The sequence below is a fragment of the Scatophagus argus genome, chromosome 9 (assembly GCF_020382885.2).
Source record: "Scatophagus argus isolate fScaArg1 chromosome 9, fScaArg1.pri, whole genome shotgun sequence".
Classification (NCBI taxonomy): domain Eukaryota; kingdom Metazoa; phylum Chordata; class Actinopteri; family Scatophagidae; genus Scatophagus; species Scatophagus argus.
Window position 1 is genome coordinate 4647701 of NC_058501.1, and position 22240 is coordinate 4669940.

A 22240-nucleotide genomic window follows, 5' to 3' on the forward strand; every position below is an offset into this window, starting at 1 on the left:
CTTTTAAGAATGTGAAGTTAAAACCCTCTGAGAACCCACTGGCTATCCTCCACCCTGTGACAGCAGGTCACCCTGGTTAACCTCGCAGACCTCTCCAAGGCTCCCCCTCTGTGGTCTCATGTTTGAGCTGTGACTCACAGACACACACACACACACACACAAACACACAAACACAAGGAGACAGACACATGGTATCCAAACAAAAATGACAGGGGTAACAAAGGGCAAGAGAGGGAGCACTGGCACTGCTGAGCAGCACTGACAGATCCAAAGAGAGAAACAGACTGAGGTCAGAATGTCCCATATGCATCACTGCTTTGACCGCTGCCAAAACCACTGACAGCTCTTCTCCCTGACCACATCTATATCCCTCCATCACCCTACCCTCCCATGCCTCAGTCTTTTTGTCCCTCTGAGGCCTGGCTGCTGGTGTCCAGGTCTCTCACCATGACCATGCATTGATTCAAGGTGGAAAGACCGTGTAGAGACACTGTGACCGGAGCAAGGGGAGGACAAACGTGCCCTTGAAGAGGGGTGAGAAGAGAGGAAATAACAGCTGGTGGGAGCAGAAGGGAGTGCTTGTGTTTAGCAGTATGAAGTGGTTGCATACACAGCAAAAAAAGAAAATTAAAAGAAATGTTCTCTCCACTAACAGGTCAAAGCAGAAAGTGAGAATATGTCACATATGTCACAACTTCAGGTGTAAAAGTTCACTTGAGGTTGTGCAGGGTCATGTTTGGTATTCCACACAATTGTGTTTAACAGCTCTGTAACAGGCCAATAAACACAGCACGGGAAGTGGTTAGCCTGTGTGACAATGTCCCCCTACTGTGAGCTGACAGCATGCCAGGTTCATGTACGTTTGTGAGTGTGTGAGTGTGTGTGTGTGTGTGTGAAAGAGAGAGAGCATGCACAATGTCCTGTGACAGGACAGGAAACTGACAGGTATGCCAAGTTGATCCAAAACTCAGTGCGTTCCATCACATGCTTGGGAGGCGCAGGTCCACATTTTCAGCATGTTACAAGCCAGTCACAAGGCCCAGCAAAGTAAATTCAATTTCTACCCGTAATAGGATAGTGAAAATTTATTTTCTGTTTGGGCAGACCCGTGGAAAGGCAGCTTTTCCAAGTGCAGCAAAAGGAAAAAGATTTTAAAAATAGAAATGGGCACAAATAATATCTGAAAGCCAGAAGTATAATTGCAGTGTGGAATATCTGTTACACAACTTTACCCTCTGTGGGGTTCAGGGTAATGTGGAATAAAACTGCAGCAAAAACTGACAGATAGACGGCCTCTGGAAATGACTCAGGTACAACAAACAGTAAATACAGGGGAGGAACAGGGAGGGGAGTATCTGGAGCTGAACCACATTTAACATAATATAGATTTAGATTCAAGTTGAAGCCTACAGCTAGAAGTTCAAGAAAGGCAGGTGTTTGATATAGTGCATGTGTCTTTATAGAGAGTTCTGTGGGGGAAAAGAGGAGTCAAAGAGTCATGATTCTTCATTCCTTTTGTCCAGTGACATTATGTCATGTCAAAGTGAAACTAAATCACCAAACATAACAAATGGAGTCAACTGGAGTCAAGACGGGACTGCACATGAGCTACCCACTGCATTTAATGATGGATTCATTCAGGGCAAAACGCTGAGGGACAATGTGAGTGTGTGTCCGTGTGTGTATTCAGGGGCAGGGTGTATCACTTGCAGCACACTCTATTAATATACTTCAAAAACAGCGGAAACACTTTTCAATTTTGACCAGGAAATCTGTTAAAGAAAAAGAGGCTGAAGCCAATCATCTCCTTATGAGGCTGCACGCGCCAGGCTTTAACTATGAAAACACGCTCAGATGACACACATGGATCATATGTGAGTGTGCATGTTCTCATACAGTACATGCAAATCAGAACACAAAAAAACACACATCACCCCCTTGCAGTTACTGCAGTTGTTAAAAGTTCAGGGCAAAGAAGTAAAACTAGAAAATAAAAACCTGATGGCCTTGAGCCAAAACACCTGAATTAACAACCCCCGTCTTCTTATGCTTCAAACAAATGCTGCTCTGGAGAGCCCCCCCATCTCTTTTAATTTCCTTGTTGAGACTTGGCGCTGTGCTTACCACTTCCTCTGAAGGATGGCACCTGCAACAGCAATGAACTCAGTTACACAGTACGGCTGAAGCTACATCGCTCTGACTACCGCTGTTAGCTCAGTACAACAAAGCTCTTATGTTTGCCCTGAGGGTGAAATCACCGCAAAAGATGTCCAAAAGCTGGACTAATGGGAGACTCCCCTTCAATATGATTTAAACAGAGTAGCGAGGATACTGCTGTTTGGCACAGAATCAGAGCCCATGGAAAGGCTGCATGTGCGTGTGTTTGTTCTTATAAAGATGCATTTTACTCATTGCTGCCTTTCATCAGCAGACCCTTGGTATGCAGAGAAAATGTCTCTGTTATCTGGCTGGCTCATTCAAAGATGAGAGCTAAAGATCTGACAGTACACAGCTATCAAGGGACAGAGACTAGCTGGGAATAATATAACAGTCTGTATATCATAGTGTAATGGACTGGTGTTCTTCAGTTGTATAAGTCTCAGTGTGCACACCATCACTGTAGGCTTCAGTAAAGAGCCTGAAAAAGTGGGAGTGCCGGTAGTTTTTGAGTGACAGTCTGGTTATTTAGTAGGTGACCATTGCTTATCCTGAGACTTAGGCCTTGATCCCTTCCTCTTAGGCCTCTCAGTGAACAAGGATCTTCTTACACTTTGATCTACATTCACTGGGGATCTAATTCAATCTGGATTCTGGATCAGGAAGCCAACATATGCTGTCAGGAGTAAATAAATACTACTAGAAAAGAGACAGATGAACAAAAAACTTCAAATATCACAAAAAAAAAAAACAACTGAAACATATCCATTTGGAAAGTACTTTGATTAAATGCTAAGATGCCTGAAGACACATTTTTGTTCTTTGTCTATTTCTTCCTTCTCATCCCAGCCTGGCGTCACATCACAGAGTTTTAAATGTGGGATTGTTCCATTTTTTACAGCAAGTTCTGCTCAGTTTTATTCCTGATCACTTCCCTGCGCCATCAGATAGCATTCAGAATCCAGCCACATGTGTGGACCCTGTTTCAAATCTTTCAGTCTTAATACCCCCGAAAAAGCGTCCCTAACTTCCTCTTCCCCTGAGTAGCATTGCGAGTGCATGATCTGTCTAGTGCAGCATTTCTCCCTTGAGTCTTTGTGAAGATGGTTTATCTGGTTCCAGCAGAGCAGGTTCTAATAGAGAGGAAGCAAAGGGCCAAACACACTTACGCTTTAAAAGGCTGAGGCCATGTGGAAATGGCCTATATAACCACAGGAGGCTCTTAGGATCTGCCGTGCCTCGCCAGTAAATGACAGAACGGTGAGCTTGATGGAGGACAGCCTGTCTACTCAAGAACAACTTCAGTAGAGAGTACATTATTCTCAGACCGTCACAGAAGTACACTTAAAAGTTTCAAACGTGAACCAACAGATTGCAGGAAAAGCAAAAAGAGCCACTTTGTCCGAAAGGAATTTTTTAGTCTTATCATGACTACACAACACAAGACTACACAGCGCAGAACATTTTAGAGGATGTCTTTAAGTCGTCCACTGTATAAATGGGTAAATGTGCTTCACACCAAATCTGCAAAAGCGTGAGTGTATTCTACAGGAATATTACAAGACTTTCTATGAAGACTACATCTATAATGCATTATGGGGGCGTTCAAAGTCTACAGTGCAGTTTACAATGCATTCATTAAGCCCAATGACAACAATTAAAAACACACAATGCTTTCTGAGGGATCAGATCAACTGATTACTGATGGGGCTTATAATATGTATAATATATATCTAGAATATTAAATGACTTTTAATAAAGTGCATACAGTGCATCAGAAAATGTTTCTGAATGTAGTCATAAAGCCTTATGAATGCATTATAATATGTATTGAAAATACATTCAAAAGACTCTACAGATGTGGCCCTCACACTAATGTCTTAACTGTGCCCATTAACTTAACTGAGTACTTTTGGTCCGTATTATATTATTGAGATATAATACCTGATGCCTGCTCTTCTTGAAAAATATTTTCAGCTGCACAATTCTGACAACACAGTCTCTGTCACAGTCAGCTATCTTGGATCCAAACAGTGAACTATGTATCAGACATTTGTCCTGTGGCGCAGCGGTCAGATCCGCTGTTAGGCTTTTTGTTTTCATATCACTGCAGGGAAGAGAAACTTGGAGGCTCCGGCTCTGCGCAGAGCTCAGTACAACATAAACCCTGTAGGCCAGATCACCTCTCTGTGGAACAACCCCACAACATGTGAAACACACACACACACACACACACACTTGCACAGAAACTTTCACATTCAAGCACGTCCGTACCAACACATTTTCCCCTCATTTTCTCTACTGCACACTCTTTTTCACACACAACAAGCAAGCCACGACACACAGGAAATCACCCAGAGATAGAGGAGAGGAAATTAGAAACACCCTCCCAGCATCCCGGGTGAAAACATTTGCAACTCTGGAGCAGAGAAATCTCAGCGGAGAGATCGGCAGCAAACGGAAAACACATCCCTTTGTTTTTAAAAACCTGATACCTCTCCAAATGTAATCTTCCTGTTCCTGCACCAGACGGGACACTGTGTTTCCTAAGTGGCCGGTCAGATGAACAGAAGGTCCACAGAGCAAGGCCCCCTCCCCAGTCCAATCTCTGGATACCCCACCCACTGTTAACCTTCTGCTCCCCCTTCATATCCTCCAGCTTCCAGCTCTGTCCAAAAGCACATTTGGAATAGTGAGTGTAATAGTAAATAGTGTAAAAATAGTGTAAATATTGTCTCTCTCTAAATTAACATGATTAATGTGTGTATCTGAAGATGACACTGTGCAGATGTGTGTTGTGGTGCACGGATGTACACAAATCTTGCAGCAACCACAAAGAGCAGCTTCGTGACCCCCCCCCATCAACAATGTCTATGAGAAAGGCATCTAAGCGTGATGTCTCCTGACAACAGATAGGCGAGGTCTCACCCACATGCCACCACAAGCAATAAGCTCGTGGCCTGGCACAGCAGCACAGCCAGGCAGCCAGCCATCCCTGTGGCCCTGCATTCCTCTCTTCTAACACTGCTTACAGAAGCTGACAAGCGCTGGAGGTCTCCCTGGCTGAGGTGGAAATCTGCAAAAATAAACGCTTTAGGTGACATGAAGGCTTTGTTTGTTTCTGCTGGCCCGGCTGTTTGTGTTAGCGCGGTGGGTTAATTGCAACTTTGATCGCTGCGTTTATTGATCCAACAGTGGCCTTAGGAGTACGCCTGGCCTGCCTCGCCTGCTCCAACCCCTGATGTCAAATGATCACACCTCCACCACCCCAGCACAGTGAACCACTACAGATGGGGTCTAAGGGGTGGCCATGCATTGAGGATGCACTGGGACAATGTGGTCATGACTGGGAGTGCTGGAAGATGTAATAGCAGAGATCTTGCGTGAGCAGAGCCAAGGGCAATTAGTATGTGGTAGAGAGTATAGTATGGGAGAGAAGCTGCCTGTTTATTATGTGAACTGAACTGAAGGTAAGGCAAAGATTCACGGTAAGAGCTTTGACAAAAGTTCTTACAAACAAAGGACAACTGGTGAGCAGGTTGGACAGCAGTTTGGTCAGATATATGAAATAGATTTGACTTGGTTTATCTACAGTAGTGGTATGGCCAGACAATTTTTCTCTGGACCAGCATAAGTGAGTGGAGGTGGCTGTGATTATGTTACGCAGTATGTAATACCAGGCCAAGTTGGATCAGACGGTGATGGACTGCAGATGAAAAGAGCTTTTACTGGCTAACTCTGGCAAATTTTCACCACTACTGATTTATGCAGTGTGACCAAATCAAGCAGCCAAACTGCTGAACCTCAGCTGATCTGATCTGACCTGCGTTTGGCACGGCTTCCTCCTCTGTCCCAAGACAAAGGGTGGATGCATGCTCCTAGAATTTAACCAGATTCACCTCCAAACAAGCTTTCCAAAATACTTCCAGAAGATCAGGGTGAAAACCACCATCATTTTTCCCCGACAATTTTTAAAACATCCCAATCTTGAAATTGTAGCTGCTGTGAGGTTTTATCCTAATGAAAATCAGTTCCAGGTCTCTGGGCCTCTGAAGTTCAAGAGGTTACAGACACAAGAGAATCCTGGTAAGCACTTTTCCAGCGCAGCCCAGGGAGAGGGTCAAATATGTGTGTGTGTGTGTGTCTATAATGGCTGTGAGGTCATCAGTGTATTGACACAGCAGCAGATGATGGAGCAGGATTCTGGCCACACATGCACATGAGCACTCACGTCAACATGTGTGTGTGTGTGTGCACAATATCACACACATGCACAGTGTTCTCACCCGGTAAACAGCTAATGACACATCTACTGTTACACTGTGAGGTCTTGATTTAGATCAGGCGATACCAGAGAGGATGAGTGTGTAATCAGGAGAGAATGTACACCCTTCTTTCACTCTCCTCCTTCATATTCCCTCAGTACCTCTGCTGTATCCCCCTCTCTGTTCTTCCTTCTCTCTTTCCTTCCTTTCTTCCAATTCGCTCTCTGTGTGGAGATACTTGTGGAGACTCTATGACAGGAGAGACTGCCCTCGGCATTAATCCCTCTCTGTCTGCAATAAACCCAATCAGTGCTTAGCTTTCTATTAGACAACCAGGGACTGCAAGCTATAATGCCATCACTTAAATATAAACACCACAGCATGCCAAGCAGTAAAATGCCTGAAAAAGAAGTCTTTCTGGAAGCTTACAAAAAGGTAAGCTAGCATACCAATTTATAAGGGCTCAAAATAATGTCAGTTTTTTATGACAATAAATATATAAAAATATATGGATTCGAGCCAGAGTGGTTTAACTGCCAATGTCCAACAAGCATGTTATGTTTGAGAAGGAGTATTATTAAATGTACGGGGAGCTCTGAGAGAATGCTCTTGGGAGGGTGTGGATAGCTTTTGTTTGAGATGGTGATTGCATCTTCACTGAACTACTGTTAAATGAATTTTTTTTTTTTTTAATTCTACTGAATTGTCCTGAACACATTTTCAAATGTGGGATTTTCTCTCTCGGTGGGTGGTTGGCATCCTATTCATGGCTAGAGCTGGGGCTTGATTTTATTTTCTGAGGTTAATTATTATGAATGTAAATTTATGCACTTAACCCTGCATGGAACATCTAAAGTTGCAGTACCTGTCAAGAAACATTTACGTTACAGTTTAGAAGAGATTCTTTATAAGACGACAGAACAGTTAGTTATGTTTGAAAATTTGACAATTTATAACTACAGTCCACAAAGAAACATGGTGTTTAAAGTGATACAAAATTAAAGTTGTAATTGCAAATCATTTGGAAATGGTTGGACCTGACAGACAGGGAGGATGAGGTGTTGAGTGGAGAGATGATAGGATGGAGGAAGGGGGGCAGAGGATGAAGTAATGTGCCTGCAGAAGGCGCTCCAGCCTGGGGTCAGATCTTGTTCATGGAAACCATCTGGCCAGCTCAATTTGAGCCACACCAAACATACAGTACACATGATCCTCTTTTCTATGTCTTGCTCACTTTGTTCCTGCATTCAAACTCACCTTCCACTCATTTTTTTCTCCCTTTTCCACGCTTCTCGGCCACCGAGTCCTTTCAATCACTCTACCTTTTTTATCCCACTGCTTTTTCTCTTCTTTCTCTCGTTCAAAAAAAGATCCTACTCATTAATGCATGGCAGCTGCAGGGAGCACTGTTACTTCATTTTTCCATGGCAACGGTCTCTCTGTTTCAGCAGATCCCATTTCAGTTTTGGTAGCAACGTGCTTCTTTGCCAGCGCTGAACACATTCATGTGTTAAATAGAAGGAATTATTGCAAAATTCCTGAAATAGAATCACCATCCCGATCACTTGCAATTATTATGAGGGCCCAGAGAGAACATGGGTGTCCTTAGGGAGAACGATCCACAGAGGGGGAGATGACAGGATGAAAAGGGGTGGAGAGCAATGCAGGATGTAAGTGGGGTAGAAATCCAGGGGACATAGAAGGACATGAGAAGGTAAGAACAGGAGATATAGATGGAGGTGGTTAAGGTGATGTAGTGAATGTTTGAGAGGGACAAGGAAGCAAAGCTGAGTGTCACAATGGCAAGACTGACAGCAAGTGGCCATTTTAAGATGTGCCAGGCCACTCTGGCCAGGGTGACAACTGAAGCTCTACCCATCAGCCCTAATGTGAAGTGACTTCTAAAATAACACCACCCACACATATTATAGCCTTGCATGACCAAGAGACTTAGCTGCCTTCTACAGGGAAAAACACACATACACCCATCTCTCTTTCTCCCTCACTGTGTGAACGACACAGATGATCTGTGCTGTACGTAGAGTCAAGAGGTACAGTTTAGATGGTACGTCTCTCTGACCTCGCCATGTCTGTTGCAGTGGTGTGACAAAAACATTGGCTCTTTTGCTCGTAGTGAATGTCTTTTTCTCCCATGTCCACATTCTCTCTTTGCCTCAGTACATCTTTTATGCGGGGCATCTAAACTAACCGGCCCCTGTTCAAAAATATGGGGAGCCTATTTGTCCATGCAGTGATTCACATAAGTATGTGTGTAAACTGGGACATTTCTCTTTGAGCCAGCCGACAAGTCTGTTTTCAACATTAGCTGCCCTTCTGTTTCTATCGTTGACAGTTTCTTGCAGAGATTAAAGGAAGTGCTCTAACGGCTTTGGATTAATTCTGAATAATGTTAGGACCTTTTTCATTGCAGGGTGAAAACCGTCTATCGTTCACAGTGAGGTCACAGAAGAGGGTCTTGCAAACTGGGATATATTGGAAAGTGCTGGGTTTGTAAGTCATAGAGGTGCAGAACCATTTCTGGGGTTTGGTTGAAGCAGTCAGCCACAGAGCATGACACGGATTCAGATAATAATCTGGGCCCTAACCACACATGACGGGTCATCACCAGGATTCAGTGCTATGTCTGTCACTGAAAAGGACAGGCATGGTGTAAAGAATGATTTTAGAGTAGAAAGCTACAAATAGAAACAGTGCATGTTCTGCTTTTCCAGCTGCTATTCTGGTTTTAGACTTTGAGTGGGATATGTGTCTAAGACATTACATAAGCTATATTCAAGTATAGAGTCACACTGTAATGAAATGTACAGTGCAGTGGGACAGAATTGCTTACACAGATTTTTTTGAGGTTGTGCTGTTTTTTGAGGTAAGATAAGGGATGATGCAGCAAAGCTCACTGGACCTTGAACAACGTCAATGCGTGATCCAAATGTACGATTCTAAATTGAAAATGTAGAATATTTTTTATTCGGTGTTCTGTGTTATTTGTGAAATGCTGACACTGGTGGAATAAATGACAGACAATAGCTGAAAATAAAAGAAAATAAAAAAAATTTCATTTACTATACTTTTTCCTTTCTGTGTTATCACTGTTTTCTTACTTATTCCTATTAAAACGAGCCCACAGTCGAGCATCTGTACAACAGCTTTCCCTCCTCACCTCCTGCTGGGAATCTGAAGCAAAGAATCTATGTCACAGTGGCAAAGCATCAAGACTGCATCTGACACCAGGACAATGAGATTTTTTTTAAACCAATTCACACAGTCAACCAGCTATCACATGTCCCCATTCTGTTTAAACAACCTTAAGTGGCCTCAGCGGCAGTACAATAATAAATACTTTTGGAACTTTCTCTCCCCCAATCTCATCCCCCCCACCTTCACTCCATCCCCTCTTGCTGCTCTCTCCTATGTAAAAGATGGAGAAAACCCTTCATGCCAAATTGGGCACATGTGCAGCAGAAGTGTGAGCCATTAGGTATTCTGTTTACACCACACTAAAATAAATGGAGTGGTTTAGGTTTGGGTATATCCAAGGCCTGGGGTACCAGCTGTCGGGTCGCTTGGTTTGGTCCGCTTCCACTACCCTTGTCAACAGGACAGACTGTTTCCTAATTACTGCTGCAGTACGTGGTGTGGTCCCAGTCGCACAGCCGAAGGGGACAGAGCAAAGTGGAGGCAATGACGGGCTCAGCAAACTATTAGAGGGTTGAGTTAACTTTTGGGGAAGTACTGTAAACAGCTCAATGGGCTGACATGGGACCTGGGCTCTGGAGCATTATTTCAATTCACGTGCGTCATGCTCTCTTTCATGTTTGACTGACACCAGTTTGTGTGGTCCTAGCAATAACAATTAAAGTGAATTAAGACTTGTTTTTGGACTTCTGCAACTTCTGCAACTAAACTATTGTTTACATGCTCAAAGAAACTTGCCTATAAGCCATAATCTAATTAAAGACTGCTTTAGGCCAGTCTTCGAATACCATGCAACAGAATATCTGTGCTGCCATAAATAAACTTGTAAGGAGAAAACTTCTGTGACGCCTGCAATACAAAGCACACCGCTGCAATGGTTTGACAGTACCAATCCTGTGAAGCGACGATCTCTCACATAATTTTTAATCTGACTGTATGCTGACACAGAGCCTATATTCAGTAATCCATGGCATCCTGATCAGCCCCTCTCATGAGCCTAACTGTGCTATTTTAACACAGAGTGCAGTGGCCAACCGAAGACCAGGATACTGAGGATCAAAAATACAAAATAAATACTCTGGGTCAATGGGGTCACAGTTTTCACAGTAATGTTTGTACATGTAGTCCAGTATTCATGAATGAACCTAACACAGTACTGAACACAAAGATGTCCATATGCCCCAATCAGTAATATACCACATGAGCACTGTATGTGCATCGTGCAGACACACACGTGTGCATACACCATGACGTCCTGTTCCTGAATCAAGTGGAGGCCTGTCAGAGAGTTGTCAGCACTTCTTGATGCACTTCAGATGGGGCTGGTTGTGATGTGGGCTCTGCTAACTTGTGCAGTCAAGATGCAGCAAGCAGCCAAACAATGGGAGCTCTTAACTATCTAGTTAGACACTTAAACAGACAGACAGGGACATCCAGCAGGCCAGTCAGTCAAACACAAAGTCAGTCTGCCACAAAGGGACATGAGACATTACGTATGCATCTGTATGTAAAACAGGCTAATGGGCTAACAGCTAACAGAGGTTCCTGGAAGCCACATGGCCTCAACCACAGAGAGAAAGAGCTAAGCTGAACTGTGCTAAGATAAACCTCAATACTTCACAGTAACAAAGGAGAGTAAGAGAGGGGCTAATAGGCTCTAAACTAGATTTAGGACTGGTCTTTGAAAGTGGAAAGCTGCTACCAGACATGTGCAAAAGCCAACTTCTGTATAAGGTCAAGTTTAAGAGCAATAAGTTGGAAGCTTGCTCATGCTTGAAACCAATAATAAGATTGGTATATATTACAAGGCACGGCATTTATAGTCATTATTGATGGGTATATGGGTGCCAGATTTCAGACAGTTTAATTGCAGTAACATGAATTCAGTCAGTGGCTCAAAAATATTTTAGCAGGGTGGAGTCTCTGGTGGAGTTTGGTACCTGCAGAGTAAGGTGTTTAACAGCATCCCAGGCATGGGCGATGAGCTCCTTCATTCTCTCCTCTGAGGTTGTCCATGACTCTTCTGCAGCAGTGTCAGGCATCACTTTCATTGGGATGGACAGGGGACGTGACTCTGAGAAAGAACAAAAGTGATAAATACAAAAGGATTCATACATTGTTTCAAAACGTCATAATTTCCCAGTGCTGCGTCTATCCATTATTAATGTGAATTAGGTTTGTTTAAACCTTTTGGCTTTACCACCGGTGCACTGTAGCACCCTGTAACATATTATATAAAGTTAACATGTGGTAGATGAAAAAATGCACTGCCATGCATTTATCTTTTATTCGGCTCTCTTCATAATTCACTGTTATTTTCATTTGCTGTGCAGTATCATGTTATATGATGTTTAAGTGACACTTCATTGAGGTGATGTAATGTTGGCACTCAGGTTTGTCTCCTACAGGGAGAAAGGGAACTATGAGAACCGAGAGAATACATGCATGCAGACCGACTCTCTTTCTCTCTCACACAGACACCGCTAGACGTGACATGTCCTGCTGTGGTCCAGACAAAGTCCGACAGTCTGTGCTGACACTCATGGAAACAGCCAAGCACACAAATCACACAGCAACAATCCCTTCCATTAGCCTTTGCACTGCGTGGACCTGAAGGTCAAAACACACCTTTAGTGTTCAAGACAGTTCTTGTGAGGAAAGAAGGCAGAAAAAGAGAAACTGAGTGGTAGAGCAAGATGCAGGATCAGAAACAAAGGGATTCAGACAGAGGCATATAGGCAAAACACACACTCCACCAGGTTAGCCTGAGGTTTGTGGATGTTAAAGCCATCAGAGCGTCAGAGGTGAGGGAAGGGTGGGAGGGGGGTCTCTCTAAAGACACATTAAGACATATTCCATGATTTAAAGGTCTGCCTTGCTCAGCAGCTCGATCCCACAGTTGTCATGAAACAATGGTGATGTCACAGCACCATTGTGCCTCCTCAGATGCCACGCACCCAAATATCACTAAAACAGCCAAATTGGTTGGCATGGTAACGCGACTATGTTGCTGGGGAATGGATGTAAAGGACGGTTAGTTACTGCGGTTTGTGGCCACTGTGGCAACTTGCCTAAAACTTGTGGGTGGAAGGATGTGTGTGTGTGTGCGTGTGTGTGTGTGCATGTGCATATGTGTGTACAGACGGCTGAGTGACTAAGGTCACAGGTGCATGTGTGTAAAGTTTGTGTGTGTAAGTGGGGGAAAGCAGACTGACGGACGAGATCATCCTGTCTGGACTCTCTTTCGGTATTTTCTCACACTCAGCATCCAGGTGCCTCTGGCATTTGGGGACTATGAAATGGACTGTATTTGTCATGATGCCTACACTCGGTGTTGCATCATTACGTGCTGAGCACAGTATTTTGACCACACTGTACTTTTTGTACATTTGACAAACCATATTTTCCAATCTACATCTTCAGGCATTCTTGTGAGCCTCGAACACAACCAGTTCCAGTGTTCTTATAATTAACTAAATATCCACATAGTCACAGATGGCAAAAATTGACTCTGACAGGACAGATTGTGTTTCATGGACAGTCTTTCATTTAGTAATGTGCAGAGAGTGCTGCATAAACCACTGTGATATCATTGGGTTGTCAATAGTGTTTTGTTGTAGAGGGCTGTGTGTGTGTTAGAGTATTCCTGTCACACAGCATTAGAGAGCTGTTCCCTGTTCAGCTCTGCGGGGATCCATATAGACATGACAGAGTTCTGTGGCTGCTGCTCTGTGTCATGTGGCCCAGCTGTCTAGACGAAGGAGACTTTACCCCAGGCACCTGGCATGCCTCTGGTGTATATACTGTATGTGTGTGTGTGTGTTGGCAGTTGGTTAGGACATTGTTGTGTACATGAGTCAATGCCTGCACTCATGTTGACATCAATGTCTGTGCTAGATTAATGTGTGTGTGTGATTTTTAACTCCATTGGTGGTTATCACTGGCCCTACCACAGTCTCACTATTTATGTCAAGGTCTTGGTTTACCCACCCCATACACAGAATACATCATTGCCCAACTAGACAGTGCCTTACCAAATTGGAAACTAGAATGCAAGCGTATATACACACAAATTGCCCTGACAACACACAACATAAAAAAACTCACTAAAACAGACCCTAAAATGAGTTCACACCCTAACCAATCATCATTGATGAAATCTTAAAATAAACAGAGGCCACCCTTCTGCACTTCAGAAACATCAATCTTGGTCATACACACTTACAGGACCATATCCCCCCAATTTACCAAAACAATCTATTACACACCATGACAGTGTTAGTATGAGGGTGGAGTGGACCCTGCATGGCTACAAGTTGGAGGCTATGTACAATTATGACTATGTGAGCAAAGGTGAGTATGTATGTGGTGCACAACAGCATGCGTGCACTTACATAAACCTGTGTAAGTTTTAGTTACACACAGTTTATAATGCACAGCATGCAGTGACTATGTATTCATGTGTACTGTACAGTATGTGCGGGCACACACACACGTCAAATGAGGCCAACAGCGAGGGCCATGAGCAGTGACAGCAATTACCATTAAATTCATCTTATAACGCCCTGTACTTGTACAACTTTCTCACCTCAAATCAATACCACCTTCAGTAATTTAATCTGAGTCTTGTTCTAGTAGAAGCCATCACTCTTCTTAAGATTATTACTTTTGGCCAGGCCTCAAAGGTGGCACTAGCTGCAGTTTTCATCCAAAAACTGGTTATTGCCCTACTCTTTCAGACCTTATGGCTAACCTTCACCTGAGACCTTTTTTGACTTTGGGGGTAGGCCAGACTGTGAAAGTCCTTCTCCAGAGAGAGTCTGTTAGGCCAATCAGAAAATGTGCTGAAGCGCAGCATAGGCAGTAACAATACAAGGCCAGTCTGCATGAAGCTCTCCGCTTTGTTTTAAATACCATTCCAGCACTCTGTTTGTTAATCCTGGGGTCATTATTTGGAATGAAACTGCCATATCTTGTTATAGTGACTTGGCGCCCGCCATTTCTGCAGGGAGGGGATTAAGAGAAAGAGAGAGGCAGGCGGGGAAAGAGAATGAGAAAGACAGAGAGAACACAAGAGGTTTAAATTCAAATGAAAGAGAAATATGACAGGAGCGCCCGAAGCTCTTAAACCTGCCCAGGCCTAACAAGTCCTGAGAGTCCTCTTAAAGTGGGGTTATTCCCCCTGTCTCGTGCCATCTCAGCCATGTCCTCATTTTCACCCTCTGTTAGGCCATTAGGCTAATATCTTATTGGCCAAATTCTGACCATACACCCTTCCCCTCTCTTTCTCCTCTCTCCAACCACTCCCTCTGTTAGCGCTCAGCTGGTGTGTGGAGCTGCCAGCCCAGTCCTCTATAAACATTCTAGTGTTCTGATGGTGATTATTCATCCTCTTTAACAGCTCCATCACATCTCCCAGCAAGTGAAAGGCCTGAGCCTTTGAAGCCCACAGCCTGAGCATGTGTCAAGTGATCAGAGACAAAGCAGGAACCAGAGGCCCCATGACAACACATTGAAATTCAGGCGACAAACAAATCAGTGTTGCCTCATTTCATGATGTACAGTACAACACTGCCACAGTAACACCGCTGTAAAATGTGTGAGGGCGTGTAGCATGGTGGGTGTAAATCTCACATCATACAAATGTGTGATTGCTGCTCACAATTGAAAACACACCCACACACAAAGTCACTCTGATGCACTCATTGTCACACAGTACTAACACCATTACAGCATCACAGTATTTTCCACTACAGATTTAACACAACAACAGCAGGAACTATCCATATGTCCTCCCTGTGTGGTTGAGCAAGTCACCCATAAAAACAGCTTCACTGAGGGGATCTCAGCATTTCCCCATGCCGCCTGCTATCTTTCTGGTATGTTCCCTATTACAAATGGTTTACAGTGAGTTGAAGTGTTGTATATTCTGTTACAGCTGCGTGAAGCAGCAGCAATGGGGCTCTTTAATAAACCTGCCTGCCTATTTGTTTTGGATGCAAGAGGGTGTTTATTTAAATATTTACATGACTCCATTTGTTATGCCGTTATTGAAGCTGCTATGAAAAAGCAGTGGTGTGGCCAGGCTGATTGGATGGGTGAGGGACAGGGGTGAGGGTCTGAAAAGAGGACTGTCTGATTTTAAAGTTTTGTCTTGATCATTTATTTCTCTACACACACTGCATCCATGAACACGCTGCATGATAACTCTTTCTGCCAGCTGTGCTTTAGGAAGTCCCCTTAGCAGTCAAGGTAATTGTGGGGGAAAGACCTTTCAAATCAGGCATGTGGAAACAGACTCTGATGTCTCTGGCAAGCAGAAAAGCGAGAAGAGAATCACACACATTTCTCATTGCCATCGTCATCACTTTCATCATCATTATCATCAGAGTTCACAGTGATCATACACAACATCCAATCTACACAATATTTAGCTGAGATACTTATCTTAAAAAGAGAAGAGAAGAGGACTTCCACTAGCCAGACCATGACACAACACATGAAGAATGAAAACAAAAAGACATGTCTTCTGAGTGTGACACCACGGCTTTGAAATGATCTCAACCTAATTTCCAGTCCCCTCCTGTTCCTCTGTCATCTGAACTAAACCCCCTCCAGCTTGTGCACCAATTCAAGCTACATATGAGAGAACCACAACTCAACCCCAACTTCCCTCTCTGCTCCTCTCACTTTAGCCTCAAAAACCACAGCCAACATCCACAAGGCCTAATACCCTTATCATTCATGAAAGCAGAAAAGGGATACATAAGGATAGATCTATGCTCCACAGTCTGTTCTGTCTGTCCTGGGACTCAGTGAGAGGTTTATATGGGCTCATCAGTGCGCACAGGCCAAAGACCTTCTAATCTAGCGAGTCGAGTGCAGGGGGGGTCCTATCTCATTATTCCTCCTTTTTCTTGTTTTCTTTCCCCACACCAACCATCATTACCTTGATAAATTATTGACTTTACCAAAAAAATTAAACTATATAAATAACTCCACAATGAAAATATTATTCCCTTCTGAAAAGTGCACAGCAGCCAATAAAAACCTGCATGACTTCCATCAGGCTACTTGGGCTTGGATTATAGTTATGTGTGACTGTTCTCTCTCTCGCTTTTATATATGCGTATATATGTTTCTTTCCACAAAATATATTAATCTATGTCTTTCCAGAATATACGTCTCTCAACCATGAAACCTGGATCCCCCCCACCCCACACCCTTTTTTTTTCATTTTTCTGCTGACGCACTATGGTTGAGATCACAGAAAAGCCATCAGTGCAGGAAAATTTTTGTGAGGCCCACAGTCCTGACCACCACCCGATATTGTCTTCTACCTTGCAGTGTGAACGAGAGTGCGACAGTCAACGACACGAACAATGCAGATGCTTCCATTTCTTTCTCTCTCTTACTGGTCCTGCCAGGAAACAGAAAAATTACATCTAATCCCATCATTCAGACCACTAGCAGACAGGAACTAAGGCAGCTGTTCTCATTCCAACTTTTAAGAAGTACAGCCAGATCGTACGATAGGTTTCTCAGTAAAAGATGTATGTTCTCAGAGCGCCAACGGCTAATTTTAGGATTGCAAAGGAAAGCCAGTGAGATCATTACTCTGGTAGATGTTAGAGAACAATGAGAAGCTCGGGACTTGGGAGGCTCTCGATCAGAAACACAGTGCTGCTGCCAACAAGAACATTCATTAGGGACAAATAAAGAAAATACTTAGAGGCTAGTTTTATGTGAACCAATTTGTGGCGTAATTGTGCGGGCAGACAGAACTCGACCTCAAACTGAGGAGAAACAACTTGTTTTTAAAGTCGTTGTTCCACAGCCTTTCTTGTACAGGATAATTACAGAAAAACAACCGTTAACACTTCTGTGATGATGTTACTAAGCAACATTCAAATAAACCCTTGATGTGAGTTAAATGAGTGTTGTGCTTAGTTTTTAAAAATGAAGTCAAAAACCTCAGCCTCTGAAGTGTATCCACCAGAATATTTAGCTGGACCACATACTTTGACAAGTAACACAATGCCTAATGGACTGATCAGAAAAATTAGCTGTGATATTAATATACAGTATGTAAGCCAACCAGAGCAATATAATTCTGAAAAGGGAGAGTATTCACACAGTATGTGTAAACAATATATGCCAATATAAAAGACGAACCAATTCAAAGAGAAACAGGATTCCTTATGTGAACAGAACTGCGTGATTAGTAACATCTAAACATCAAATATCTTTATCATGTGCTGTGTTCAAAGTCTCAGTCTCTGTCACCCGTTAGAACTGGCTTTGGTCCAATTCAGCCAATCCTGGTAGTGAAAGTCAGCAGTGTCTTGTAACATGCACCCTGTATATTTTAACATGTGCAATGAGCAAAACCAGAGAGAAAGACAGGCAGAGTGAAATATTTTGCTGCTAAACAGAGCTGAGTTGGATATGGGTTCAGAGATTCGAGCTGGGCAGCCACACAGCCCCAGTATGATATCACCTTGCCCTCAGTGCTTTCTGGGGAAATGATCTGCAGTGAACTGGTTCTGTGTGTCTCTGCACATTTGCCTACACATTAACAGGCACCTTACAAAAGCCTGCAGGAAAGTCCCCCTTGATTACTACGAAACTGTAGCTAGGCTGAATGTGGTAACAAAACAACATAACACTCTCTTTACATCATAAAAGTGCCAGGCATGCGTTCAAATGGCCAATTGGAAGCAGGGACATCTAGCTAGTACAATTGTTCTGAGAAGGCTTTGAACTGCTAAAAACTCTGAAAATGATTTTCTTCCAGTGTATTAGGATTTTACTGTAATTCCCTGAGGTGATTTCTGTGGGGAAATCAATAGCTCCAGTGGAAAACTATGATAATCAATCGGCACAGAAAAAGACTGCCCTCGCCAGTTTATAATCAGGCGGAACAAAACACCGCTCTCTGTCAATATTCCATACATCCAAAACATCGGGTCATCCAATCTCATAACAGTATATCAAACAACCACACTCTGGACATGTAAACTGTTAACTCGTATTTTTGAATTAACCACTTAAATGAATGGTTAGAGTAGACATTGTGGGCTTCAGCATGTCTTACTGTATTGGACTGTACAGCGATACAGTTTTTAAACTTTTGAGGTCTTGTGGTATTGAGGCAGTTTGAATTACCACTGTTATGGGATGAGAAGCAGTAACTTAAAAGACTAAATCTCTAACATGTTTAAAATCAGCCACTCTTCACACAGTGACTCTAGGGAATCTTCAAAGGGAGCATCCAAGATTGTGGCGCCATACACACGTTACGAGCATCCGGGGGATAAATATTTGAGGTGCACACTCTTGGTAAATTAACTTGGAACAAAGTTCCAGTGGTATGGTTCCTATGAGAACCTCCTTACATCGTCTCCTGAAGGTCAACCGAGAAGCAGCACCAGCGGCAGTGCAGACAGCTCTTTGCCCCAGATGAGCCTGAGCCAGCCTTTAGTGTTTATTCTCCATGCATCCCTGTGAATGGCAGTTGAAACACGTGTTGACCGTAACTGGCAAGCAACCTGGACATCTTTCCTCTGTTTACCTAAACAGATGACTGAAGACTGAAAATAAAATGTCTGCTGCAGTGATTACAAACCCCCTTAGGGTCCCCTGAGAAATTATATTCCGGCAGTAAACCCGCAACTAAAATTGACCTTGTCATATATCTGGACGTTTATTTGGAGTCATGTTCAAATAAGCACATTAGCGTTATCGAGGAAAGTGCCAAATGATAATCTAGTACAAAGCAAAAAGAATGCCTTTCTGTGGACCCGCTCCAAAAAGGGAAAAATGAGCTGTGCCATTTCAATTCATTTCCTACAACAACACAATTCATTTCTCAGGGCAATTATTAATTTGCCTGAAATCTTTGTTCTGTCCCAGCAGATGAGATTAAAGTCCATCAAGACACAATAGACATTTCTCAGTTGCATTCACATTGGCTTTACCCTTCAGTGGATCATTACGGCTTATTGATTCAACCTAAGTTAAACAGCTGGATCGGATGTCCTGGAGTAAACACACAGCCATTACAAACAGATTCTGAGAAAGCCATCAGATGACTTGCCGCGGCTTTAGAGATGAAATGCACCCTGCTGACAAGAAAAAGTAGGAGACAGTTTTATGCGCAGCTAGCAGTCAACAAAGTCTACACACCAAAAGCAAACATGATAACCTATAACCACATTGGATTGAAAGGCTAGCTGTGGCCTGTGTTTCTCTTTTAATATAACAGCTCGACCAGAGTGAGCTCCCATCACCTCCCTCCTGTTTAAACATCCAGCTCCTTATTCACAGTGTGCTCCACACATGGTAAAGCAATTAATAAATCATCTTTAGAGAACCTAATTCCAATCATAACATGTTCGATGTCAGCAGCTCTTCTCATGAGGTGACTGGGGGGGCTTTACATGGGAAAATCCACCCCAACAACAGAATCCACATATGTTATTCCCATGACATTGAGCCTTTTAGGAATCTTGGCTAACTATGCTTTCTAACATGCTTCACTTTAGTAAAACTGTGTACAGTTATGGGGCTCACATATGTGAGTTTTGTGTGGATTTTTACCTTAGCTGCCATAGACATTTCCATAAAGTTCTGCATTAAACAACTATTACCCAAAAGGCAGGTGAATATCAGGGTGAGGATCTGTCCGCATATCAAGGCTGTGTATCAAGTATCTACCACAGCCCAGCCAGCCAACCCTGGGGAATATGATGAATTAACATGCCATTTATCATTCTCTAATTAATCGCAGGAACACTGGATTATTAACAAAAATAAGATGGTACAGAGCTTAAATTTATGAATTTCAAACAGTGTATTAGGTATCAACACAATTCACCACCCCAGGAAGATGTGGGGAGATTACTTTCTTCACTTGTGGCCCAGGAAATAAAGTCAGCTTTGCATAGAGAGAAACAATAGTTAATTTAAGGAAGGATGCATTATTATGCCAAAAAAAAAAAAAAAAAAAGGACAAAGTGGAATGAAGGAAACAGAGTACCTGCCGTGTTGTAAGCTCCTCTGTAGCGCTGAGCTGTAGTCTATCAAGATCTTCTGACAGCTGGGAGGCTTACTGTTTCACCATGATTAAAACCACAGGGGCTAAATGCCTCTGCCCTTTTCTTATTCTGATTGCTCGCGGAAACAATTTGTAACCTTGCATTATATCTACTCCTGTAACACTGCAGCAATTTCCAGACAAAATGCTATTCATTTACTTACAAGGTCTGTTCCAACATGGAGTGTTGGAGTGAGGGCACTGAGGGTAGAACTGCAGCAAAATACAGTACCAGCACCTAGTTACCAATGTCTTGTTTTTACTTCACAAGAGAAATATTTGGATAAGCAAGAGCTTGAGTCTGACTCAGTATATGTTTCTAACTAACTGTTGTAGCCCAACAATGAGACGCCTTATACAAATAGGTCTAACACTAAACACGGCAACAATTTCAGGCCAGATGTAACGACCACTTAACGTTTCAACAGCCAGCGCGCTGCGTGTGAATGTATGTGTGCGTGTGTCATCGGTTCATTCAAAAATCCAGCCAAGGCTTTGTTTACAGTCATTTAAAAACACCTGTGTCATAGACAGAATGACTAAGAAAGGGGAATAAAGAGGACAAGAAAAAAAAAGTGGAAAAAAAAAACAAACAGATAGCAAGCCAGACAGAAAAATCAGCCTCACAGGCAGAAAAACAAAAAGTCAGACAGCAAGATGGAGGAGCAGTCACAGAGATAGACAGCCAGTGGACAGGAGGCCATGCTCGCTGATAGAAAGTGAACTCCAGTCAGTTGAGTGTTGCTGACAAGCTACAGCCTGATTTAGCACTATGTGTCAAATTGAAGCCAAGGTGGCTGTTTACTGACGACCCCTAATGAGAGAAAATACTGTTGAGATGTGAATAAGCAAAGATGCTGTGGTATGGAAAAGCCATTAGTGGAGAATGGATGTAACAAGGAACAGAGGGAAAACCAGGAGGAAAAGGCGGTGTGACCTTTCAGCTGTGAGCTTTTAAAGCAAGCAAGGAAAGAGCCCTAATGGCCTTTTTTTAGACTCCGAAATGTCAAAGGAGCATTTTTCCTATCAAAACACTTGACATTGCAGAACGTCATACACACGCAATGTTATTTACAGCTACGGGATGACTTCACCTAAAACAGGGATTCATCACTCCTGTTGGGAACACTTTTCCCAGGGACTTAAAAAAAGAAAAAGAAAAAGAAAAAAAAAGACAAACAACCACTTGCTTATTTCCCCTGACTCGTCACTGCGATGCTTTGGCAGAGCATGTCTCAACCGTTAAAGTGTTTAGAGGACCTGGAGCCTAAACACAGTGAGAGTCAAACAGTAGAGGCTGGGAAGACTTTTTATGTATCTGTTTATCCTTTATTTAAACTCTGTAACTAATTCAGTTGGAAGAAGCTTGCCAAGATACCCAAGTGGATCGCATTAATTATATATCTATAGGGGAAGATGAGAGAGAGGAGATGGGCTATTAGCTTCATAAATACACCATTCGTGTCTTAAATGAAAACCATGTTTGCAGTCAGTAAGGCTCTGTGTT

At 42.9% G+C, this 22240-nt stretch overlaps 1 protein-coding gene across 5 annotated transcripts in view; it reads right to left on the reverse strand.

The window, feature by feature from the left end:
- LOC124065358 (vacuolar protein sorting-associated protein 13B-like) overlaps window positions 1–22240 on the reverse strand; it is a 308396-nt gene that overhangs the window by 154702 nt on the left and 131454 nt on the right. For all 5 annotated transcript variants that reach the window (XR_006844394.1, XM_046400672.1, XM_046400674.1 and 2 more), the window contains one exon: window positions 11576–11709. Coding sequence is in view for 4 of the 5 variants with exons in the window: in XM_046400672.1 (XP_046256628.1) it covers window positions 11576–11709 (134 nt within the window). In the remaining variant the exon portion in view is untranslated. The remainder of the gene's footprint in view (window positions 1–11575; window positions 11710–22240) is intronic.